We start from the raw sequence: 20018 nt of genomic DNA, 5'->3' as shown, positions 1-20018 counted from the left end.
TAACATTTAGGACTATATTACTATAACCTGTAATTCAGTCATTGATATTTCTTATTAGTGAATGAATCGAAATTATCATTACCTGTATATTTTTACCTACATGATCATAAACGAAACAGAACGAAATGATCTGTCGAAAAAATTTAGGTAAAAAATAGTATAAATTTTTGAAAATTTAAGCATAATAGGACCTTTCAATTATAAGGATAAGCAAACAAATAAAAAATAGGTAAATATAAGATTTAAATATGTGCTGTCATACTTAATACTAAAATATGAAAAAGATGAAATTAAAGGACACAGGTTTAAATGAACATATTTTTGAATGTAATTGAGATATTGGCTTTAAATTTTTTGTAAAGGGTCGAGAATTTCCATATCTAACTAAAAAATGATATTAAGGGATAAATATGGACTAAATTGTTGTAGCTATCTGCGATCCTATTAAAATTTTGATATAAATCATAGTTTAAGAAATTAAACAAATATGTAATATATGACAAAATCTTTATTTATGAACAAAACTCAATGAAATTTTCAACGCTTGTTAAATTTGTCATTTCAAATAAGAATATGCAAAAAAAAATTGAAAAGGTCAAAGGACATCCCGCAATTCCCATAGGGTCCACATTTCTTTCAGGGCTGGGAAAATACTTTTGGAGTAAATAGAAAACATATTGAGGTTTCCAAAACTGCTTTCAGTTTTCTGATCCCGGCTTTGGGATTTTAGAACATGTCGCCCAAAGTTGAAGTTTTGATAAAAAATAGGTCATATTCGGAAGGACGCAGTGGCAACATTTTCAAAAAATAGGACAAGTTTTTTACGCCAAAGCATTCTGCGTAAAGATACCTTTTAGAAAACTATAAAATTGTTATATGTTCTTAATAAAAATTTTATTTTATTAATAAAAGAGTTAAGACACATTTTTGGCAAAAAAAACGCCAAAAATCTAAAATTTTTTGAATTTTTAAATTAAAAAACGTATATTTTTGGATCTGTAAACGATATTGATCTGAAATTTTTTGTATATTATTGGAAATTTTGTTGTCTAACTAAAAAGAAAAAATTGAGCCCATTTGGTCCAAAATTACGCCCGGTATTCAAAAAAAGGCGGACCAAGGTATGGTAAATTTTGTATCACTAAATTTTTAAATGCCTATAACTCGGATATTATAAGAGATAAGTAGTATGTCCAAGCATGTTTTTCAAGATCTCGTCGAGCGCTTTCACAAAATATAAAAATCTTTGTATTTGGGTGAAAAAAAAATGGCACGAGTTTAAAAATTTTACATGTCGTAGGTACCCTACTTTGAGCCGCCACAGCGCCGTCCCTGGGGCATCTTCAGGGTTCATCTTCAAAACTTAAACTCGAATACTCCTTGGCTACGCTCACGCCAAATTTTATCCCGATCGGATCAGCCGTTTAGAAATGCCAGATTTATTTCCAAAAAATTTCCATTCTGCCCCACTGTGCATACGTATTTTAATTTTAGGGTAGAACCCTAAAATTAATTCCACAAAAATTTGTTCATCCACACAAATTGAAACTGATTGAAAACCAAAACAATGCACTTAATTAGCAAAACCAAATTTTTATTTGTTATCAGCAAAATTGCACAAATTTTTTATGCAAAAACTGAATTAATATCTACTGTGCTAAAACCCCAAAATATAAACAAATACCATCAAAAATTTACTATAAATTGTCCGACAATTTCAACAAAGTCATCAGTTTCTTTTAAACAATCACGCAGTATTGTTTTTTTAGGGAAAAGTTGAATAGTTTTTGCAAATATCTAGTAGTATGGCCGACAAAAACAATTTATTGCTGTTGTTCGAGCGTCCCAATGAACCTGTGTTCATGGAAAAGGGTACAACCATTACGGTTTTCGATATACCCGACAAGTTTTTAACCGAACGTTATCGTCCCATTGGTAATGAGGTGCAAACTCGTTTTGGTGAAAAGGCTGAGAAACGTATTCCCGTACGTGATATTTCATTGCCTGACTTGCGCATACCCATGTCGTTGGGTCGCGATGAACAATTTTCATTGTTTATTCCTCGTCACAGACGTATTGCTGGTCGTTTAATTGATATTTTCATGGGATTACGTTCAATTGATGATTTACAAAGTGTTGCTGTTTACGCCCGTGATCGTTTAAATCCTTTCCTCTTCAATTATGCCCTCTCTGTGGCTTTGTTGCATCGTCCTGATACTAAGGGTTTGGATTTGCCTTCATTTGCCCAAAATTTTCCTGAAAAGTATGTTGACTCTAAGGTATTTCGTCAGTTGAGAGAAGAAGCCACTGTTGTCTCAGTAGGTAATCGTATGCCGATTGTTATACCTAGAGATTACACTGCCTCCGATTTGGAACCAGAACATCGTTTGTGGTACTTCCGTGAAGATTTGGGTATCAATCTACATCATTGGCATTGGCATTTAGTATATCCTTTCGAAGCTAGTGATCGTTCTATTGTTGACAAGGATCGTCGTGGAGAATTACTCTATTACATGCACCAACAAATCGTAGCTCGTTACAATATGGAACGTTTCAGCAACAACTTGGGGCGTGTTGGTAGATTAAATAATTTACGTGGAGTAATCCCTGAGGGATATTTCCCAAAAATGGACTCCCTCGTTGCAAGTCGTGCCTGGCCACCACGTTTCGACAATACTGCACTTTCTGATTTAGACCGTGAATTGGATCAAATAAAATTGGATATTTCTGATTTGGAGAGATGGCGTGATCGCATTTTCGATGCCATAAGTCAAGGATTTGTTGTAGATGAAACTGGTAACCGCATTGCTCTGGATGAGCAGCGTGGTATTGATATTTTGGGTAATTTAATGGAATCGTCAACCATTTCACCTAATCGTGCTTTATATGGTGATCTTCACAACATGGGTCATGTATTTATTTCTTATGCTCACGATCCTGATCATCGTCATTTAGAATCATTTGGTGTAATGGGTGATTCTGCCACCGCTATGCGTGATCCTGTTTTCTATAGGTGGCACGCTTACGTTGATGATATATTCCAAGAACACAAAATTCGCTTGCCACCTTATACTTTGCCTCAGCTGCAATTTGATGGTGTTACCATATCTGGTGTTCAGGTGGCAGCGGATGGTGGTCGTCCAAATGTTTTATCTACTTTCTTTCAACAATCTGATATTGATATGTCTAGAGGTATGGATTTCGTACCCCGAGGAAATGTTTTTGCTCGTTTTACACATTTACAACACACTCCCTTCACCTATACGCTGAATGTGAATAATGACAGTGGAGCTCAACGTTTCGGTACAGTGCGTATATTTTTGGGACCCAAGACCGATGAGAGAGGACAACAATGGTTGTTTAGAGATCAGCGCTTGATGATGGTAGAATTGGATAAATTTGTTGTAGCATGTAAGTAGTAAAAGTAGTTTAATGATATCAATATCAATATAAAATATAATTTTGTTATATAGTGAATCCGGGCCAAAATACCATTCGCCGCCGTTCTACTGATTCCAGTGTTACCATACCATTCGAACGTACTTTCCGTAACTTGGAAGAAAATCGCCCAGCTGCTGGTTCTGCAGAAGAGTTGGAATTCAACTTCTGTGGTTGTGGTTGGCCACAGCATATGTTGATTCCAAAGGGTCTACCCGAAGGATTACGCTGTGAACTGTTTGTCATGGTGTCCAATTATGAAGATGATCGTGTAAGTATTTTATTTCAGAGCAGATTTTATAAACCTAAACATTTTGTTTTTTATAGGTTGATCAACAATTGGTTGGTTCTTGTACTAATGCTGCTTCCTATTGTGGTGTTCGCGATCGTCTTTATCCTGATCGTCGTGCCATGGGTTATCCTTTCGATCGTTTGGCTCGTGAAGGCGCTGATCGTTTGATTAATTTCTTGACTCCCAATATGAGTATTTTGGATGTTGTCATACGTCACGATCCTAACAGAGTCGTTCAACGTCAAAATTAATTGATTGCTATTTGAGTACATTCTTTTATTGATCTGGAATAAATATATATATATGTATATATACATAAATTGAAATAAAAATCATACTAGTTTCCTTCTTTTAAATTAAGAAATTCCTTGAAGGGAAATATAACTTAAAATACAAATCGCTTATTTATATGTAAACACAAAGGTATGGGAGTCTTCATATCAAGTGACCCAACTTTTGAAACCGATATCTACTCATTGCCATAAAATTTGCACCAAAGTTAGGCCTAGTTTAGGTAAAATTGTTCAACAAGATCGGTCTAGAACACTTTGAGTTACAGTGGATTAGTGGATCAGATGTTGTTTTCATCCAGGTAACTTATTACCTATCATTCTTAGCAAAATTTTTCACAAATGGTTTAGATAGCATATCTTCTTTCGAAAAGAAAGCTTTTCTTTTTTACAATTCAATATCGGTTACTTTTTGATTTCTAGAAGAGAGTAAAACGACTTGCAGTTGTATTCTGGTGCCATAAACAGACTTAATATATATTTACTTTTAGTATCAAATCCACGAAACAAAACTTGAAACTAAATATCATTAGCCATTGGCTAAACTCATAATCCTATAATCAATGCAAATTTTCATCAACCAAATATTCTCGATCATCCCTTAAGCCTTTAATTTTGACGCTGCACAACTCTGTTAGGATCATGACGTATGCTCACATCAACCATGCTCATATTAGGAGTAAGAAAATTAATCAAACGATCAGCTCCTTGGCGAGGCAAACGATCGAAGGGAAAGCCCATGGGACGGCGATCGGGATACAAACGATCACGAACACCACAATAGGAAGCAGCATCACTGCAAGAGCCCACTAATTGCTGATCAATCTAAAGGAGAAAATAAGAATGTTTTTTTCAAAATTTGTCTTTAATTGTTTAATTACAGCAAATAACTTACACGATCATCTTCATAGTTCGATACCATGACAAATAATTCACAAGGTAAACCTTCTGGAAGACCCTTGGGTATCAACATATGTTGAGGCCAACCACAACCGCAGAAATTAAATTCCAATTCGCCAGCAGAATTAGCAGCGGGGCGATTTGTGTCCAAATTACGGAAAGTACGTTCGAAGGGTATCGTAACACTAGACTCAGTCGAGCGACGTTTGATAGTATTCTTGCCAGGATTAACTAAAAATTTTAAGAATTAACTAACAAATTTTTGCTCTTTAATGACAACTTACGTGAAGCTACAAATTTATCCAATTCCACCATTAGCAAGCGTTGTTCATTAAACAGCATTGGCTGACCACGTTCATCATGTTTGGGCGCTATAAATATGCGCACCATACCAAAACGCATTGCGCCACCGGCATTATTAACATTGATGGTATAAGTGAAGGGTGCATGTTGCAGGTGTGTGAAACGGGCAAATACATTACCTCTTGGCACAAAGTCCATACCTCTAGATAAATCTAAATCGGATTGTTGCCAAAATGTGGACAAAATATTAGGTTGGCCGCCTTCAGTGGCAACTTGTACACCTGTTATGCTAACGCCATCGTATTGCAATTGTGCCTGGCTATAGGGTGGTAAACGTCTCTTATGTTCCTGGAAAATATCATCAATATAAGCATGCCATCTATAGAAGACTGGGTCGCGCATAGCAGTTGTGGAATCTCCCATAACACCAAATGACTCCAGATAACGATGATCAGGATCGTGAGAATATGCAATGAAAACGTGACCTTGATTGTGAAAATCACCATATAAAGCACGATTGGGCGATATAATAGATGACTCCATCATATTGCCTAAAGTATCAATACCGGTAGTTTCATCCAAAGGTCTACGCTGGTTTTGTTCCTGCAAATAATTATACATTATTAATTAAACATACTGCGTCCTTCACTTATAATACTCACATCCACAGCATATCCCATATGTATAGCTTCCAATATACGATCACGCCATCTCTCTAAATCTCCCACATCCAAAGTGATTTGATCAGCTTGACGTTTCAGATCTTTGATTTGTGTATTTTGGAAACGTGGAGGCCAAGCACGACTTGCCACCAAAGAATCCATTTTAGGAAAATAACCCTCTTGTATAGGTTCACGGAAATTATTTAGTCTAGTCACACGAGCCAAATTGTTACTAAAACGTTCCATATTGTAACGAGCAATAATCTGTTGATGCATATAGTAGAATAATTCACCACGACGATCTTTTGCTACAATATTACGATCGGAAGCCTCAAAAGGATAAACCAAATGCCAATGCCAGTGATGTAAATTGATGCCAATGTCTTCACGGAAATACCACAGACGATGTTCAGGATCCAAATCGGAAGCGGTATAATCTCTAGGCACCACTATGGGCATGCGGGAGCCTTCCGGTACAACTGTTACCTCTTCTCGTACTTGACGGAAAACTTGAGAGTCTACAAATTTATCGGGGAAATTTTGAGCATACGAAGGCAAATCTAAATCCTTGGTATCCGTGCGATGTAGTAATGCCACCGATAGGGCATAATTAAACATATAGGGATTGACACGATCACGAGCAAAGACCGCCACACTTAACAGATCATCAATAGTACGCATACCCATAAAAATATCAATCAGACGTCCAGCTATAGTTCGGTGTTTTGGTATAAACAAAGAAAATTGTTCATCCCGACTCAAGGACATGGGTATTCTTAAATCTGGTACACGTATATCACGTACTGGCACCTTTTTGTCAGCTGAGTCACCATAACGTGACTGTACCTCATTACCAATAGGACGATAACGATCGGTTAGGAACTTGTCGGGTACATCAAATACAGTAGAAGTTTTACCCTTTTCCATAAATACCGGCTCCGTAGGACGATCGAAGAGCAACAAAAGATTTTCTTTATTGGCCGTGGACATATTGAAATTTTTATTAAAACTTTTTTGAATAAATTCAAGTTTTTATTTAAATAGTTTAAAGTGAATTCAAATTAATATTTGAATTCAGACTGTTTTAGTAAATGCAATTTACCCGGTATTTATACTTGAGAAGTGAAATGTAAAAAAATATATAAATTATATTGCAATTTATTATGGTTGTAATAAGTAATATCGTAAAATTGTGGTTGCTGCAAAAACTTATTTATCGGTAAATTATATTTACATATTAGTTTTTTTTTATTACAAGCCTTCAATGTAGTTTAAAACCAATAGATATATAGTGATAAGGATATGAGCGGTCATGTATAGGGTGGTCCAAAAAAAAAAGTAAATCATATTTTATTTTAAATTTTACTAGTACGATAACAAAGCGGATCTATTTACTAGCAGAATGTTTATGTATGTCCATCTTCATTACGTTTGTCTCACTCAGTCTGGAATACCTTTGTTCAAAGAGATATTGAGATGGGAGGAATGTGTGTGAATCTGGGTTGGCAAAATGTATACAAAATTTCTTACTTGTTTTTGAATTTAGCGTGTAAAACACAATTACTTTGTATTTAATTGTTTTTGTTTATGTATTTACGGGTGTAGTCGGTCAACAATGATTGAATCATAGATTGAAAGGGAGCTGGTGAAGGAGTACTTTTATACCACCTACCATAAAAGAGGTGTAGGGTATATTGATTTTGTCATTCCGTTTGCAATTTATCGAAATATTGGTCATTGACCCATAAAAGTATATATAAGTATTTTTAGTTCTTACTAAATTCTAAGACGATCTAGCCATGTCCGCCCATCTGTCCGCCCATCCGTCTGTCTGTTAAAATCACGATAGGGACCAAACGAGTGGAGCTAGACAATTGAAATTTTGCATAAATATTCTCTATTGATAAGGTTTGTTTGGTATGGTAAATGAGCAATATCTAAAATGTACGGTTCATAATTAACCCTACCCCCAAAACAGGTCCGCTTCAGAAAATTACTTTAAAATTACTGTCTGTTGATAGCGATAGCGACCAAACGAGAGGAGCTAGACAATTGGAATTTTTCATAAACGTTCCCAATTTATAAGGTTTCTTTGGTATGGAAAAGGAGCTTATAAACACTAATAACACGATGAAATTCTACATATACAACATACTCACTTATGAGGATAGGGCCCATACATGACCCTACCCCCATTTAAGTTCCGCTTCAAAAAATGACTTTAACTCTTATTACTGTTTAATACGAGGCAAAATCTGCCCCATATAAGGTTTTTTTTTCAAAAAATTTATTTGACACTTATTACTGACAGCGATGATGATATTCGATATAAACCAATTTTATATGAACCAAAGTCGTTCTGCAAAATATTATTGGGATCGGTTAATAACTGAACCTACCCCTCATATAAGGTCCATAATTGACCTGAGCCCTATTCCAAATATCACCCTAATTCCTTTTACGGCAAAACGGTTTGATGATGAGTATATAAGATTCTGCATAGCCGAATATAACACTCTTACTTGTTTAAGTTTTGTTTATATTTTCTGTGTGTGGTCTGTTCGCCTATTAGATGGCTCGTTTTTATAGCCTACACCATTATAGTGGGAAGGTTACTTGAGCCATTTCTAGACTGAATATATTCTCTTATTTGGAAGCTGGCAATCCAACAGAAATTCGGTTGACAGTACTAATTTTGCTTAGTTGAGATCGGCTTCGCTTCAGAAGCCGATCTCAACTATGTATGTATGCTCTTTATCTATGCTATGTATGCTCTTTATCGAGCGCACATATCTTCCTGGTTGATATACAAGTCGATTTATTTCTCTGAGAGAGTCCCCCGAGGGTATGTAATCTTGATGCAAGACCCCATCTTGGTGTGATTGCAATCCTGGGGAAAAAAAGGTGCTACCCGTAGCTCTAGTCTGTCGGGACTATAAACTGGTGATGATCAAATGTATCCCGGCTTCTCAGTGGAATAAACTGACATGGGGTCGAACCAGAGAACCACATAATCTTTACCTGGTTATTGGAAAGGTCCCTTAGGGGTGCACCGTAAAGTCTATAATTCGGTATAAGTTCGGTGTCGTTGCCGCATTCAACAGATACCCCATAAAGGTTTCCCTCGAGGACATGTTACCTTGATGAAAGTCCGCATCTTGGTGTGATTGCAATCCCGGGGAAAGCAGGTGCTACCAATACCTCTAGTCTGCCGGGACTATAAACTGGTGATGATCAAATCTATTCTCGGCCTTTCCTTGGAATGATTTAACATGGGGTCGAACCTGAGAACCACATAATGTAGTACTACGGGTGGCCCGCAGGACTTCGTCCTGGCTGTTCTATTGGTTGAGCTTCCTTCGGGATCGACGTAGTGAATGTTGTTTCAACTAAAATTGACGGGAAGAGAATGTCGGTTAAAGACTGATGTACCGTAAAGTCTATAATTCGGGATAAGTTCGGTGCTGTTGCCGAAGTTAACAGATACCCCACAGAAGAGTGACTGTGCGACTAAGCGTTGGAAATGAGCTGGGAGTTAAATGTATATGATACAGGATGAATATAGGGGTATACCGCTCTTCTCCCGCCCGTACTTCTACAGTAAGTGTCAGATGTTGTCCTCTATGGGTGTGTCGAATGAATTGAGAAGTGTGTGGGTTGAATGGTGATTGAAGAAAGGTATCTTAAACAAGTGATACCATTGAAATTTCCTTCCTTGTCCAGATATATTCATGGCTTACTCAGTTCATACCAGTTCTACCACAGTGTGTTCTCTGTGAGTAAGAACAAATTCCTCGACTTATTTGATGGATTCGTGTTTCTGTCTACCGAATACGTCTCTAGCTGATATTGCCAACTGAACAGAGACCATAATATCTGTGTGGTTGTAAACGGAACTGATGTTTTGCATCTCGAAAGTTAAACAATCATGCAGAAGGGGTATTCGGGTTTTCCCCGCCCGTATACCTAGAGAAGTGGATTGAATGGTAATGGATGAAAGGTATCTTATACAAGTGATACCATTGAATTTTCCTTCCTTGTCCAGATATGTTCAGGGGTTACTCTGTTAATACCAGTTTTACCACAGTGAGTTCTCTGTGAGTAAGAACAAAGTCCTTAGCTTATTTGATGAATTCGTGTTTTGGTCTACCGATTATGTCTATAGGTGCTGTTGCCGAATCAACAGAGATCACCCCATCTGCGTGGTTGCAAACGGACGTGATGATTTGCATCTCGAAAGTGAAGCAACCGCAATGGTCAAAGATTAGATAGCTTATATATGGACCGGCAGAACCATGAGATAAGTTGTCTAGTCGGCTCACTTAGTGGTTGAGAAAGTACCACCGTGAAATAAGGCCAATACGGCCTTATTTCTTGTCTAATAGAATGCATAGAACATGTTCTCTATTAGTTTCTTACATTCCCCTAACGGAGTTCCGTAGAAATAGTATATATCGGATATAACTGCATAATTTGAATACAGGCAATTTTCGCAAGCATGCCAGTGACCTAGTTGCCTATAGAATACCTGTGTCCTCGTACTTATACGAGTATGCCCTTTGAATGTATATCGATCTAGTGTAAGGCTACCAGGCATTCCTGGACTAGTGTTGATTCGTCAGAGACTTGATTGCAGTTTGGTTGTCGGTAAAAATAGGGCTATCTCTATTCCTTATCTCAATTAACTGTTCTTTTTATGACTGATCCTGAAAGTAAACCCAATACCAAACTCCGGTGTGAAGATATTTGAAACTTAAAGCTTTCCTACTATGACAAATTGGCTTTATAAAACTGTAATTAGACCAATTCTAGCTTATGCTTCAATAATCTGGTGGACTGCTTTGGACAAAAAGTGCAATATCAAACTACTACAGGAAGTTCAGCGTACATGTTGCTTGGGTATAAGTGGTGCCATGTGAACTACTTCAACCAAGGCTCTGGAAACGTTGCTAGATATTCCACCCATTGAAACATATTTAAGATATGAGGCGGCATTTACAGCCGAACGGCTCTTTACTTTAGGCGAACTGGCCAAAAGCGGTTATAGAACACGTCATCCATGTATACTGGACACATTGGAAGCTTATACACAGTCATCGGACGTGCCTGATCGTATACCAGATACAGAATATGTCGAAAACTTTGAAACGCTGATCCCAGATAGAATGTCTTGATCAAGCGGAACATAAGAGCAAATACCATTAGGAATCCGTTGTTACACGGATGGCTCTAAATTGGGGGACAAAGTGGGGCTGGGTTTCTATATTGAAGACCCAGAAACAGAAATATACCACCGTTTACCAAATCATAACACAAGCTTCCAGGCAGTAGTACGAGCAATAACGGAATGCGTAAATTGGATTAGAATATATATGGCGCCCACAGCGCTTAATATATTTACCGACAGCCAGAAGGCAATTAGGGCGATATCAGGCGATAGAACTAAATCTAAGACCGTATTGGATTGTAAGAAAGCTTTAACTGAATATTCTCCCAGAGGTAAGGTTCACATCATATGAGTACCAGCCCACTCGGGAGTATTCGGCAACGAAAGGGCGAATGTAATAGCTTTAAAGGGAAGGGGCGACGCAACAAAAGCTGAACTAAAAATATGGGTGAGAGAATCCCATAAGGCCTTTTGGAATAATGAAACGGTGGGTAGAACCACAAAGATCCTATGGGGTGACCCTGATGAGAACAAGTCGAAAAATCTCCTCAAAATGAGCAAGTCTGAAGTTAGTATAATGGTACGTATTCTGAGTGGACACACAGGACTACGAGCACATCTCTGCAAAATTGGATGTGCGGATTCAGACGAATGTAGAGCATGTGGAAAGGACAGTGAAACTCTGGAGCACTTTCTTTGCCATTGCCAGGCATTCGTCGAAGTTAGATCCAAGTATATTGGAAGATTCTTAGGAATTACGTTCAGAAAACTGAGTTTCTGAACACTGAAATATAATTCTTTCAGTTTCCTTTTTTTTCAAATAAGGAGCGCACAACAGGCCCGATAGTGGCCTAGGTGTATTTCTTCGGATTTGATGTAGTATACATCCTCCTAACAACCTACCTGCCTACAGCTTAATTATATAAAATAATACTAAATTTTATGTTTAAATAATATATGTATGTATTTTTAAGTATTTATATATCTTTGTTTTATTTTAATAATTATAATTACAATAACATGCCTCTACTTATAACATACATCGATATTTTTTTTAATTTAATTTTCATATATATAAGTAAATATAGTTTCTTTATTTCACTTTTGATCTACATATATAATTTGTTATCTTTAAATATCTGTTATTTGCAATAAATACATTTTATAAATAATTTATTTTTGATCCTTTTTTTAATTTTGCTTTTAAATATATTATAAGTAAATTTATATATATATTTTTTTTTTTTCTTTTTGGACTCATGGCATTAATTGTACTTAATAATTTTTTTTTTTATTTTCAAACATAAAACTGTCCATTAAGTTTTATAGATATATAAGTGTTTTAAATCATAATAATACAAATAAAATTAATATATTAAATTTTTATTATTAATAGTATAAATTTCTTTTAACGATATTTTATTTTTTGTTGGTTAGTTTATGATATTTGTTTTTTCTTTAACAATTTCCCTAAATAGTATTTAAAGTGAAAGTTGGTTTTTTGTAATTTTTTTTTATATAAAAAATATATGTATAAAAAAATAAATTATACAATATACCTTATATAAATAAATTAGTTGGAAAATGTACATAAATATAAAATTAGTTTTTATGAAAATATTAAAAAATGTTTTTTTTTTAATTTTCTTTATAGCAAAATAGTTGTTTTGTTTTCTTTGTGTAGATTTTGTGTAAATTTTTTTAGTTTTTTTTAGTTTTAGTTTTATTGTATAAAAAAAAATATCAACCCAATATATTGATTATCTTAAAGAATTTTGAGCAGGGATTAGTTTTTATTGTAGTTTTAATAAGATAAAGCAAAATAAATTTATATATTTTTTATAAATATTGTATATTTTTGATATGTTTAGTTAGTTGCAGTTGTTTCTTTCTTTGGTTTTAAGCTCTGTTTAGAAATAGTTGCTGATATATGATAAGCCATAATAATAAAATATAAAAATATGTATAAAATTATTATTATTTTTATTGTTTTAAAAATAAATTGACACAAAATTAATGTTTAAAATAAATTAGAGTTATATGTGGCTTATCTTATTACAGCAGAAAATAAGCTTTTTAATATTGCAGTGTACGTATTTTCAAATATATATATATATATATATATATATATATATATATATATATATATATATATATATATATATATATATATATATATATTTTTTTTTTTTTTTTGAAATTATATATTTTGGATTGTGTATTAGTGAGATATAATCATAATTACCGTATAATAAATATAGTTTTTATACCCTACACCACTTTAGTGGGGAGGGTATATTGGATTTGTGCTGATGTTTGTAACATACAAAAATATTCGTCCTAGACCCACCTTAAAGTATACCAATCGGCTTAGAATCATTTTCTGAGTCGATTAAGATATGTCCGTCCGTCCGTCCGTCTGGCTGGCAGTCCATGTAAACCTTGTGCGCAAGGTACAGGTCGCAATTTTCAAGATAATTGGATGAAATTTGGCACGCACGTTTTATTTGGGACGAAGCCTATTGAAAATGGTTAAAATCGGTCCGTTATTTCACCTAGCCCCCATAGAACAGAAACCCCCCGAAAAGGGCTTCTGAGCTCATAATTATGTTAAATATACAGATATATCGATAAAATACGGCACAACTAAGTTTTATAGAAGTCTTGATGACCCTGCCAAATTTCATAAAGATCGGGCCACATTTGACCCTAGCTCCCATACAAAGTCCCCTTCAGAAAATTACTTGAATGTCCCAAATTAGCTTATAAACACAAATTCGCGATAATAATAATAATATAAATATATTCACAAAATTTTATTGGGCTTGGTCCATATTTGCCCCTAGCCCCCATATATAGCCTCTTTTAGAAAATTAGTTTTTCACCCATAAATTGCTTAAATTTATCGGAACAAGGGAATATTGAAGATAAATGCTTTATTATGAAAAATAAATCACATTTAATAGTGATAACTGGTGTAGGGTATCATATGGTCGGCCACGCCCGACTATACTTTCTTACTTGTTTTTTTTTTTTTTTTTGGCTTATTTCGAATTTGGTCAAGTTTCTCCAACCTAACCTGATACATAAACAGTAAAATTTTATTTAAAAATGTTGATATTTACATCGAAAAGGAGTGCACTAGTAGTAGTAGTAGGCGTGGTACTTTTCATAAAAAAATATGAAAACGTCAACTACTACTAGTCCACTCATTTTCGTTCTAAATATTCACATTGGTAGTAAAGATACTCGTACGATATTGGAGGACTCTAAATTTGAGTATTTTCCTTATTAACACAGAGGGAAAAATAAATATACACGCCTGGTACTAAATTGACAACAAACTATTTATAATTTTTCAATAACATCCGTTGTCAAAGTATATACATACGTAGGACAACACTATGTAAAGTTGACAATATTGCAACAATTCGTTGTCGAAATCTAAATTTTATACACATCCGTTGTCTAAGTGTTAACAAACATGGCCAAGCAATCCATTGCCAATAGTGAGCTTACCATGTTTGTTAACATTTAGACAACGGATGTGTATAAAATTTAGATTTCGACAACGAATTGTTGCAATGTTGACAACATTGCGTTGTCAACATTACATAGTGTTGTCGTACGTATGTATATACTTTTACAACGGGTGTTATTAAAAAATTATAAACTCGTTGGTGTAAATTTGTTACCAGGCGTGTATATTTCTTTTTCCCTCAGTGTAGGTGTAAGTTATGCCATGTAGTTTACTCCGCCCATTTTTGTTCTAAATATCGAAAATAAAGTTACTCTTACTTCATAAATATTCACATTGATAATAGAGATACTCGTACGATATTTAACTACTCCAAATTTTAGTATTTTATTTTATATAGAAATCATGAGCTGTATTTTACTCTGCCCATTTTTGTACTTAATATACATACCGGTTACACAAAAATCAAGATTTTTAGAAATCACTATAACGGCACTTGGTCATCGTTAAAGTCATTTTCTGAACAGGGCCTTATATGGGGAGTAGAGTTTTTGGTTATTATAAAACTATTTTGTTTGTCGTATTTCATCGCTGTGCTAGTATTTATACTCTACACCACTTTAGTGGAGAGGGTATATTGGGTTTGTGCTGATGTTTGTAACACATAATAATATTGGTTCTACATCCATCTTAAAGTATATCAATCGACTCAGAATCTCTTTCTGAATCGTTTTAGCTATGTCCGTTGTAATCAAACTAGAGACCGCAATTTTAAAGATAATTCAATGAAATTTTGTACGTGATAATGATCGGGCCTCACTCAACCCTAATCCTCATACAAAGACCCATTCAGAAAATAAATTAAATGTCCACAATTCGCTTAAAAAGGTTAATGTCGGAAATAAATTTACGATAAATACATTTTATGTAAACTTAGATCCAAATTTTATAAGGATCGGTCCATATTTTTACCCAGTCCCAGATTTCATCAATAAATTTCTTTAATATATCGATGACCAAATCATTTTCTGAGTCGATTTAGCTATGTACGTCCGTCCATGTAAATCTTGTAATCAAACTACAAGTTGCAATTTTAAAGATAATGAAATTTGGTACCTGATCTTCTGTTGGTGAAAATTGTTAACATCGATCCTTTAGTTTACCTAGTCCCCATACAATTTATATATATATATATATATACAATTTCTTAGATCTACTCGTATTTTTAAGCCAGTAATAAGCGTTAAAGTCATTTTCTTTATACGGGGTTAGGGTTAATTATGGACCGATCCTCATATGGCGATAGGATCAATTATGAACGGACCATTGTTTAATGTCGTAGAACGTTTTTGGTTTATACAAATCGTATTTATGATGATTTTCATGGTTGTATTTCCATTTTTAAACCAGTAATGAGTGTTAATGTAATTTTCTGATGGGGATTTTATATAAAAGGTAGGGCCAGTTATGGACCGATCCCCACAAAACTTCGTTATCATACAGTTGTTTTGAAGCCGGTAATGAGCGTTATCGTAATTTCTACAGAGGACCTTATATGGGGGGTAGGGTCAATCATGGACTGATGCTCTTAAAATTTAATTCAAAGATTTCGGTACCTATAAAACCTGTTTATGTGATCATTATAATAAGTTTTTGACGGGACCCTTATATGGGGGTAGGACCAATTATGGTCCTGTGTCCGCCATAATTCAAAATTTAATTTTAAGCGATAAAAAACTGACTTAAGCGAAATTATGTCGCATTTGCTTCATAAGCAACCAATTTGTGAACGTTTGAAGCTTTTTACACAGTATTCCGGGAGGTACATTTGCATGGGGGCTATGTGAAATCGTTACCCGATTTTGCCCATTTTCAATACCAAACATTTCAGATCAATAAAGAATATTTTGGACAAAAGGACGGACATAAATAGATCGCCTTAGAATCTTACGAGAACCCAGAATATATATACTTTATAGCATCTATGAAAAATATTTCGATGTGTTACACACGGAATGACAAAATCAATATACCTCCCATCTTTTTGGATGGTGGGTATAACAAGTAAGCATATACATATATTCGTATATTTATAGTATACGGTTTATACTATACTTGAACGTTCCCAACGACAATTGGATCTCCGCTCCGGAACGACCCTATTTTCAATCGGCCAAAGATTGTCAGTTACAACAACAACTATAGTTGAAGACCCTGATGAATTTGGTAATGATCCTCCCCGAAGCCCCCATATAAAGCCTTTTTTAGAAAATTATGTTTTCAATAATAAATTGCTTAAATATATCTCGGGCAAGATACAAATCAACTTAAATGCTTTATTATGAAAACTAAATCACATTTTATTCTCATAACTGGTGAAGGGTATGGCCGGGCTCGCCCAAGTACATATAATTTCTTACTTGTTTTAATTTTAGTTTAAAAGTTAAATATTTATTACACTTTTATGATTATTCCCACAAAATTGTTATACTTAAAGTAAAAATATTTTGTTTTAATTAAAATTTTTAAATTTAAGTTTTAACATAAACTGTTAAACAATTAAAAAATATAAAAAAAAAACTAAAAATATTTTATTAATCTAAATAAAAATACCATATAAAGTTCGTTGCATCCGATAGATACATTTTAAAGTTTCTACAAATTTCATTTAAATATGTATTTTTTTACAATTTATTTTAAATAAATATTTATAAATAGTATATATAAAAAACGGTGCAAATTTATTTATTGATTTTATATTTATATATGAAAATTTTTATGATTTAATACAGACTAGTTAGTTAGTTGGATTTTGGTGCCCATTAAATTTTAGATTTATATTTTCTATGAATTTTGTAAATTTTCCACTAAATATTAAAAAAAAAATAGTTTTGTGTGTAAATATCTGCTGATACTATTTGCTTTCAATTTTAATTTCAAAAAGTGTCTATTAAAGAATTAGAACTGAGATTTGAAAAAAGGAAATATTTTTTTTTTTTTAAATTTCATTCCAAAAATATTTTAAAATTATTTATATTTAAAATTCATGATCTATAAAGTTGATGCCTTTAATAAATCTCTCTCAGCACTGATTTCAGTTCTAAATCTTCAATATCTTTTATTTTCTTTCAATTTCTTATTCAAACTATATTTTACAAAATTCAAATTTCTTTCTCTAGAGAAATTTAAATTCTTTAAAACTTTTTTTACTTAAATACTAGGAACTTTTTTACTACTCTTGCTGTTTTCTTATATATTGTAGGGATTTTTTTTAGTTATGTAATTATTATTTATCAATCTTATGTAAGATCCGTTCATCTAGTTTCCAATTGAATATCTAAATTTATAATTGTTTTACAGAACTTAAAAATATTTGTCCAATTCACAGTCGGTGTTGTAAGGTTGTATCGTAGTATGTCGTAATTTTTTATTATTGATTTCTTTTTGTTACAAAAAAAATTAATTTTATGACATACAACGCCACAACGATACGATATCGATGGTGAATTGGACAATTACAATTTTCAAAATCAAACTATTTTTAAGAAATTTATTAAAAAGTTGTATTTCAAATAGAAATATCGAAAATACAATTAAAAATGTCTGATATTTTTTTGGAATTGTTATGGATTTACTTGAAATAAAAATTAAATACATATATTATAGGTAATTAGCTGATAATATACAGATCTTTCGTAAATAATACTTATAGAACAAAAAGCTTTTAAAAGCTATTTATTAATTATTTTTATTAAAATATTTTGATCTTTAGCAAATGTAATACATATTTGTTCAATTCACAAACGATGTTGTATCGATGTATGCCATAATAAGTTTTCAAACTAAAATTTTTAAAACAAAATAATAATAAAAAAAAATTACAACATACTATGATACAACCATACAACAACAATTGTGAGTTAGACAATTTTTTTTATAAATTTTACTTTTATACATTTATTTATATTAAAAGTACAATAATTTTTGTTGTTTCGGTTTTGTGGTTTGTTGTCTTGGTTTTAAAGTTTATTAAATTGTGTTATTTGGTCAATTTGTTTCTAAAAATTTAGTTTTTTTTTAAATACTACACAAATATTTGTGTTTTTGTATTAAATATTGCTCATTTACTTCAATAGTGTCATAACTCAGAAAAATATACTTTTTAGACAAAAAGATTTGTGTGGTATTATCAGCAGCATAACTTGATATCTGCAATTCGATAATGACTTGTACTTACACAACTACTTACTTTTTAATGAATATTACATACCACCTGCAGTACTTTTAAGTACACATATAATGACTTACATATAAACAGATACGTAAGTAGTTTTATTTGCACATTTTATTTGATCGCGCGCTAGCAACTAATTTTTTACATAAACAGAAAGCAAATAAATTTTATTTGTAAGTACTTTTTTAAGTAATTATTTGTAAGCGAGAGTAAGAACCTCTAATGTCATCACTGTGCAAAAATAATGAGTTAAAACTCCAATGAATAAGTAGTGAAAATCGGCATTTTTAACCCATTACTCTGCAATGTACGTTTTTGCTCCGTGAATACTCATTTCTCGGGCTGCCAGGATGTTGTCACGGAAATCATCTATGAAAGTGGCACTATATTGGGAATCAATGGCGATATCATCTCCCATGATAGAATATCATAGATCCGCATGATGATATTTTGCCAAACATTTTATAGATTTAGATCTCAGTCTCTCCCTTAACCATGTGCCGGCTAACTGAAAAAAGGGCGTGTTTATTCTCAAAGTTATAAAAACTATATTACGCAAGGTCTAAAATGCACATCGCAACTTTCAAGTAGTCAACACGCCTACCTTTAAGGTCAAACTACAGAGACAGATCCAAATGATATTGCCCGTGTTATAGACAGTATATTAGCTTATTATCAATGAAATCCAATTATCGCGAATCTTGGTGAATGTGTTAAGCCCAAGCAAGTGAAACGAAGCATACCACAAGGCGGCATGATCTATCCCCTATTTTGGCACACTTTTGTTATATGTAAAGCCCAAGTCAGAGTTTCGGTCATTGGAGACGTATCTTCCAAACGATGGAAGAGATTGTTGATTAAAAGTCTGATCCATGGTGAAGTCTATAATTCATTGGAAATGAGTTCGTGTCAAGTGTATATGATACGGGAAGGATGCGATACACCATATACCTAAAGTGACTGTATCGGATAAAGAAGTATGCAGGGTTGAATAGTGATGGATATAAGATACACGTGATACCATTGAATTTTACTTCCTCGTCAAGGTATGTTCAGGGTTTACTCTATTCATACCAGATTTGCCAAAGTGTGTTCTGTGTGAGTAAGAACAAGTCTTCGGCTTATTTTATGGATTCATATATATGTATTTCGGTTTACCGATTACGTCTCTACGTGCTGTTGCCGAATCAACAGTGGTCATCCCATCTGCGTGGTTGTTAACGGCATGTAAGAAGCTCAAAGGAAATCATGAAG

General features: G+C 33.6%; 2 protein-coding genes across 2 annotated transcripts; one reads left to right on the top strand and one right to left on the bottom strand.

Annotated features, from left to right (window-relative positions):
* Positions 1-1734: 1734 nt before the first annotated feature.
* LOC119608599 (phenoloxidase 2-like) lies at positions 1735-4062 on the top strand. Its single transcript, XM_037963065.1, has 3 exons — positions 1735-3411; positions 3474-3709; positions 3766-4062. Exons 1-3 carry the CDS (start codon positions 1806-1808, stop codon positions 3979-3981), a joined length of 2058 nt encoding a protein of 685 aa, XP_037818993.1. The 5' UTR covers positions 1735-1805; the 3' UTR covers positions 3982-4062.
* A 403-nt stretch (positions 4063-4465) lies between these two features.
* On the bottom strand, positions 4466-6966 carry LOC119608598 (phenoloxidase 2-like). Its single transcript, XM_037963064.1, has 4 exons — positions 5886-6966; positions 5205-5826; positions 4916-5151; positions 4466-4845 (listed from the first exon to the last, which is right to left on the bottom strand). The coding sequence occupies exons 1-4, from the start codon at positions 6873-6875 to the stop codon at positions 4630-4632; spliced, it is 2064 nt and encodes a 687-aa protein (XP_037818992.1). The 5' UTR covers positions 6876-6966; the 3' UTR covers positions 4466-4629.
* Between the last annotated feature and the right edge of the window lie 13052 nt (positions 6967-20018).

Source organism: Lucilia sericata, unplaced genomic scaffold, assembly GCF_015586225.1.
Source record: "Lucilia sericata isolate MDLA Ls3-8-SP2 unplaced genomic scaffold, ASM1558622v1 Contig000854F_arrow, whole genome shotgun sequence".
Classification (NCBI taxonomy): domain Eukaryota; kingdom Metazoa; phylum Arthropoda; class Insecta; order Diptera; family Calliphoridae; genus Lucilia; species Lucilia sericata.
This window is presented reverse-complemented; position numbering and strand designations above follow the sequence as displayed.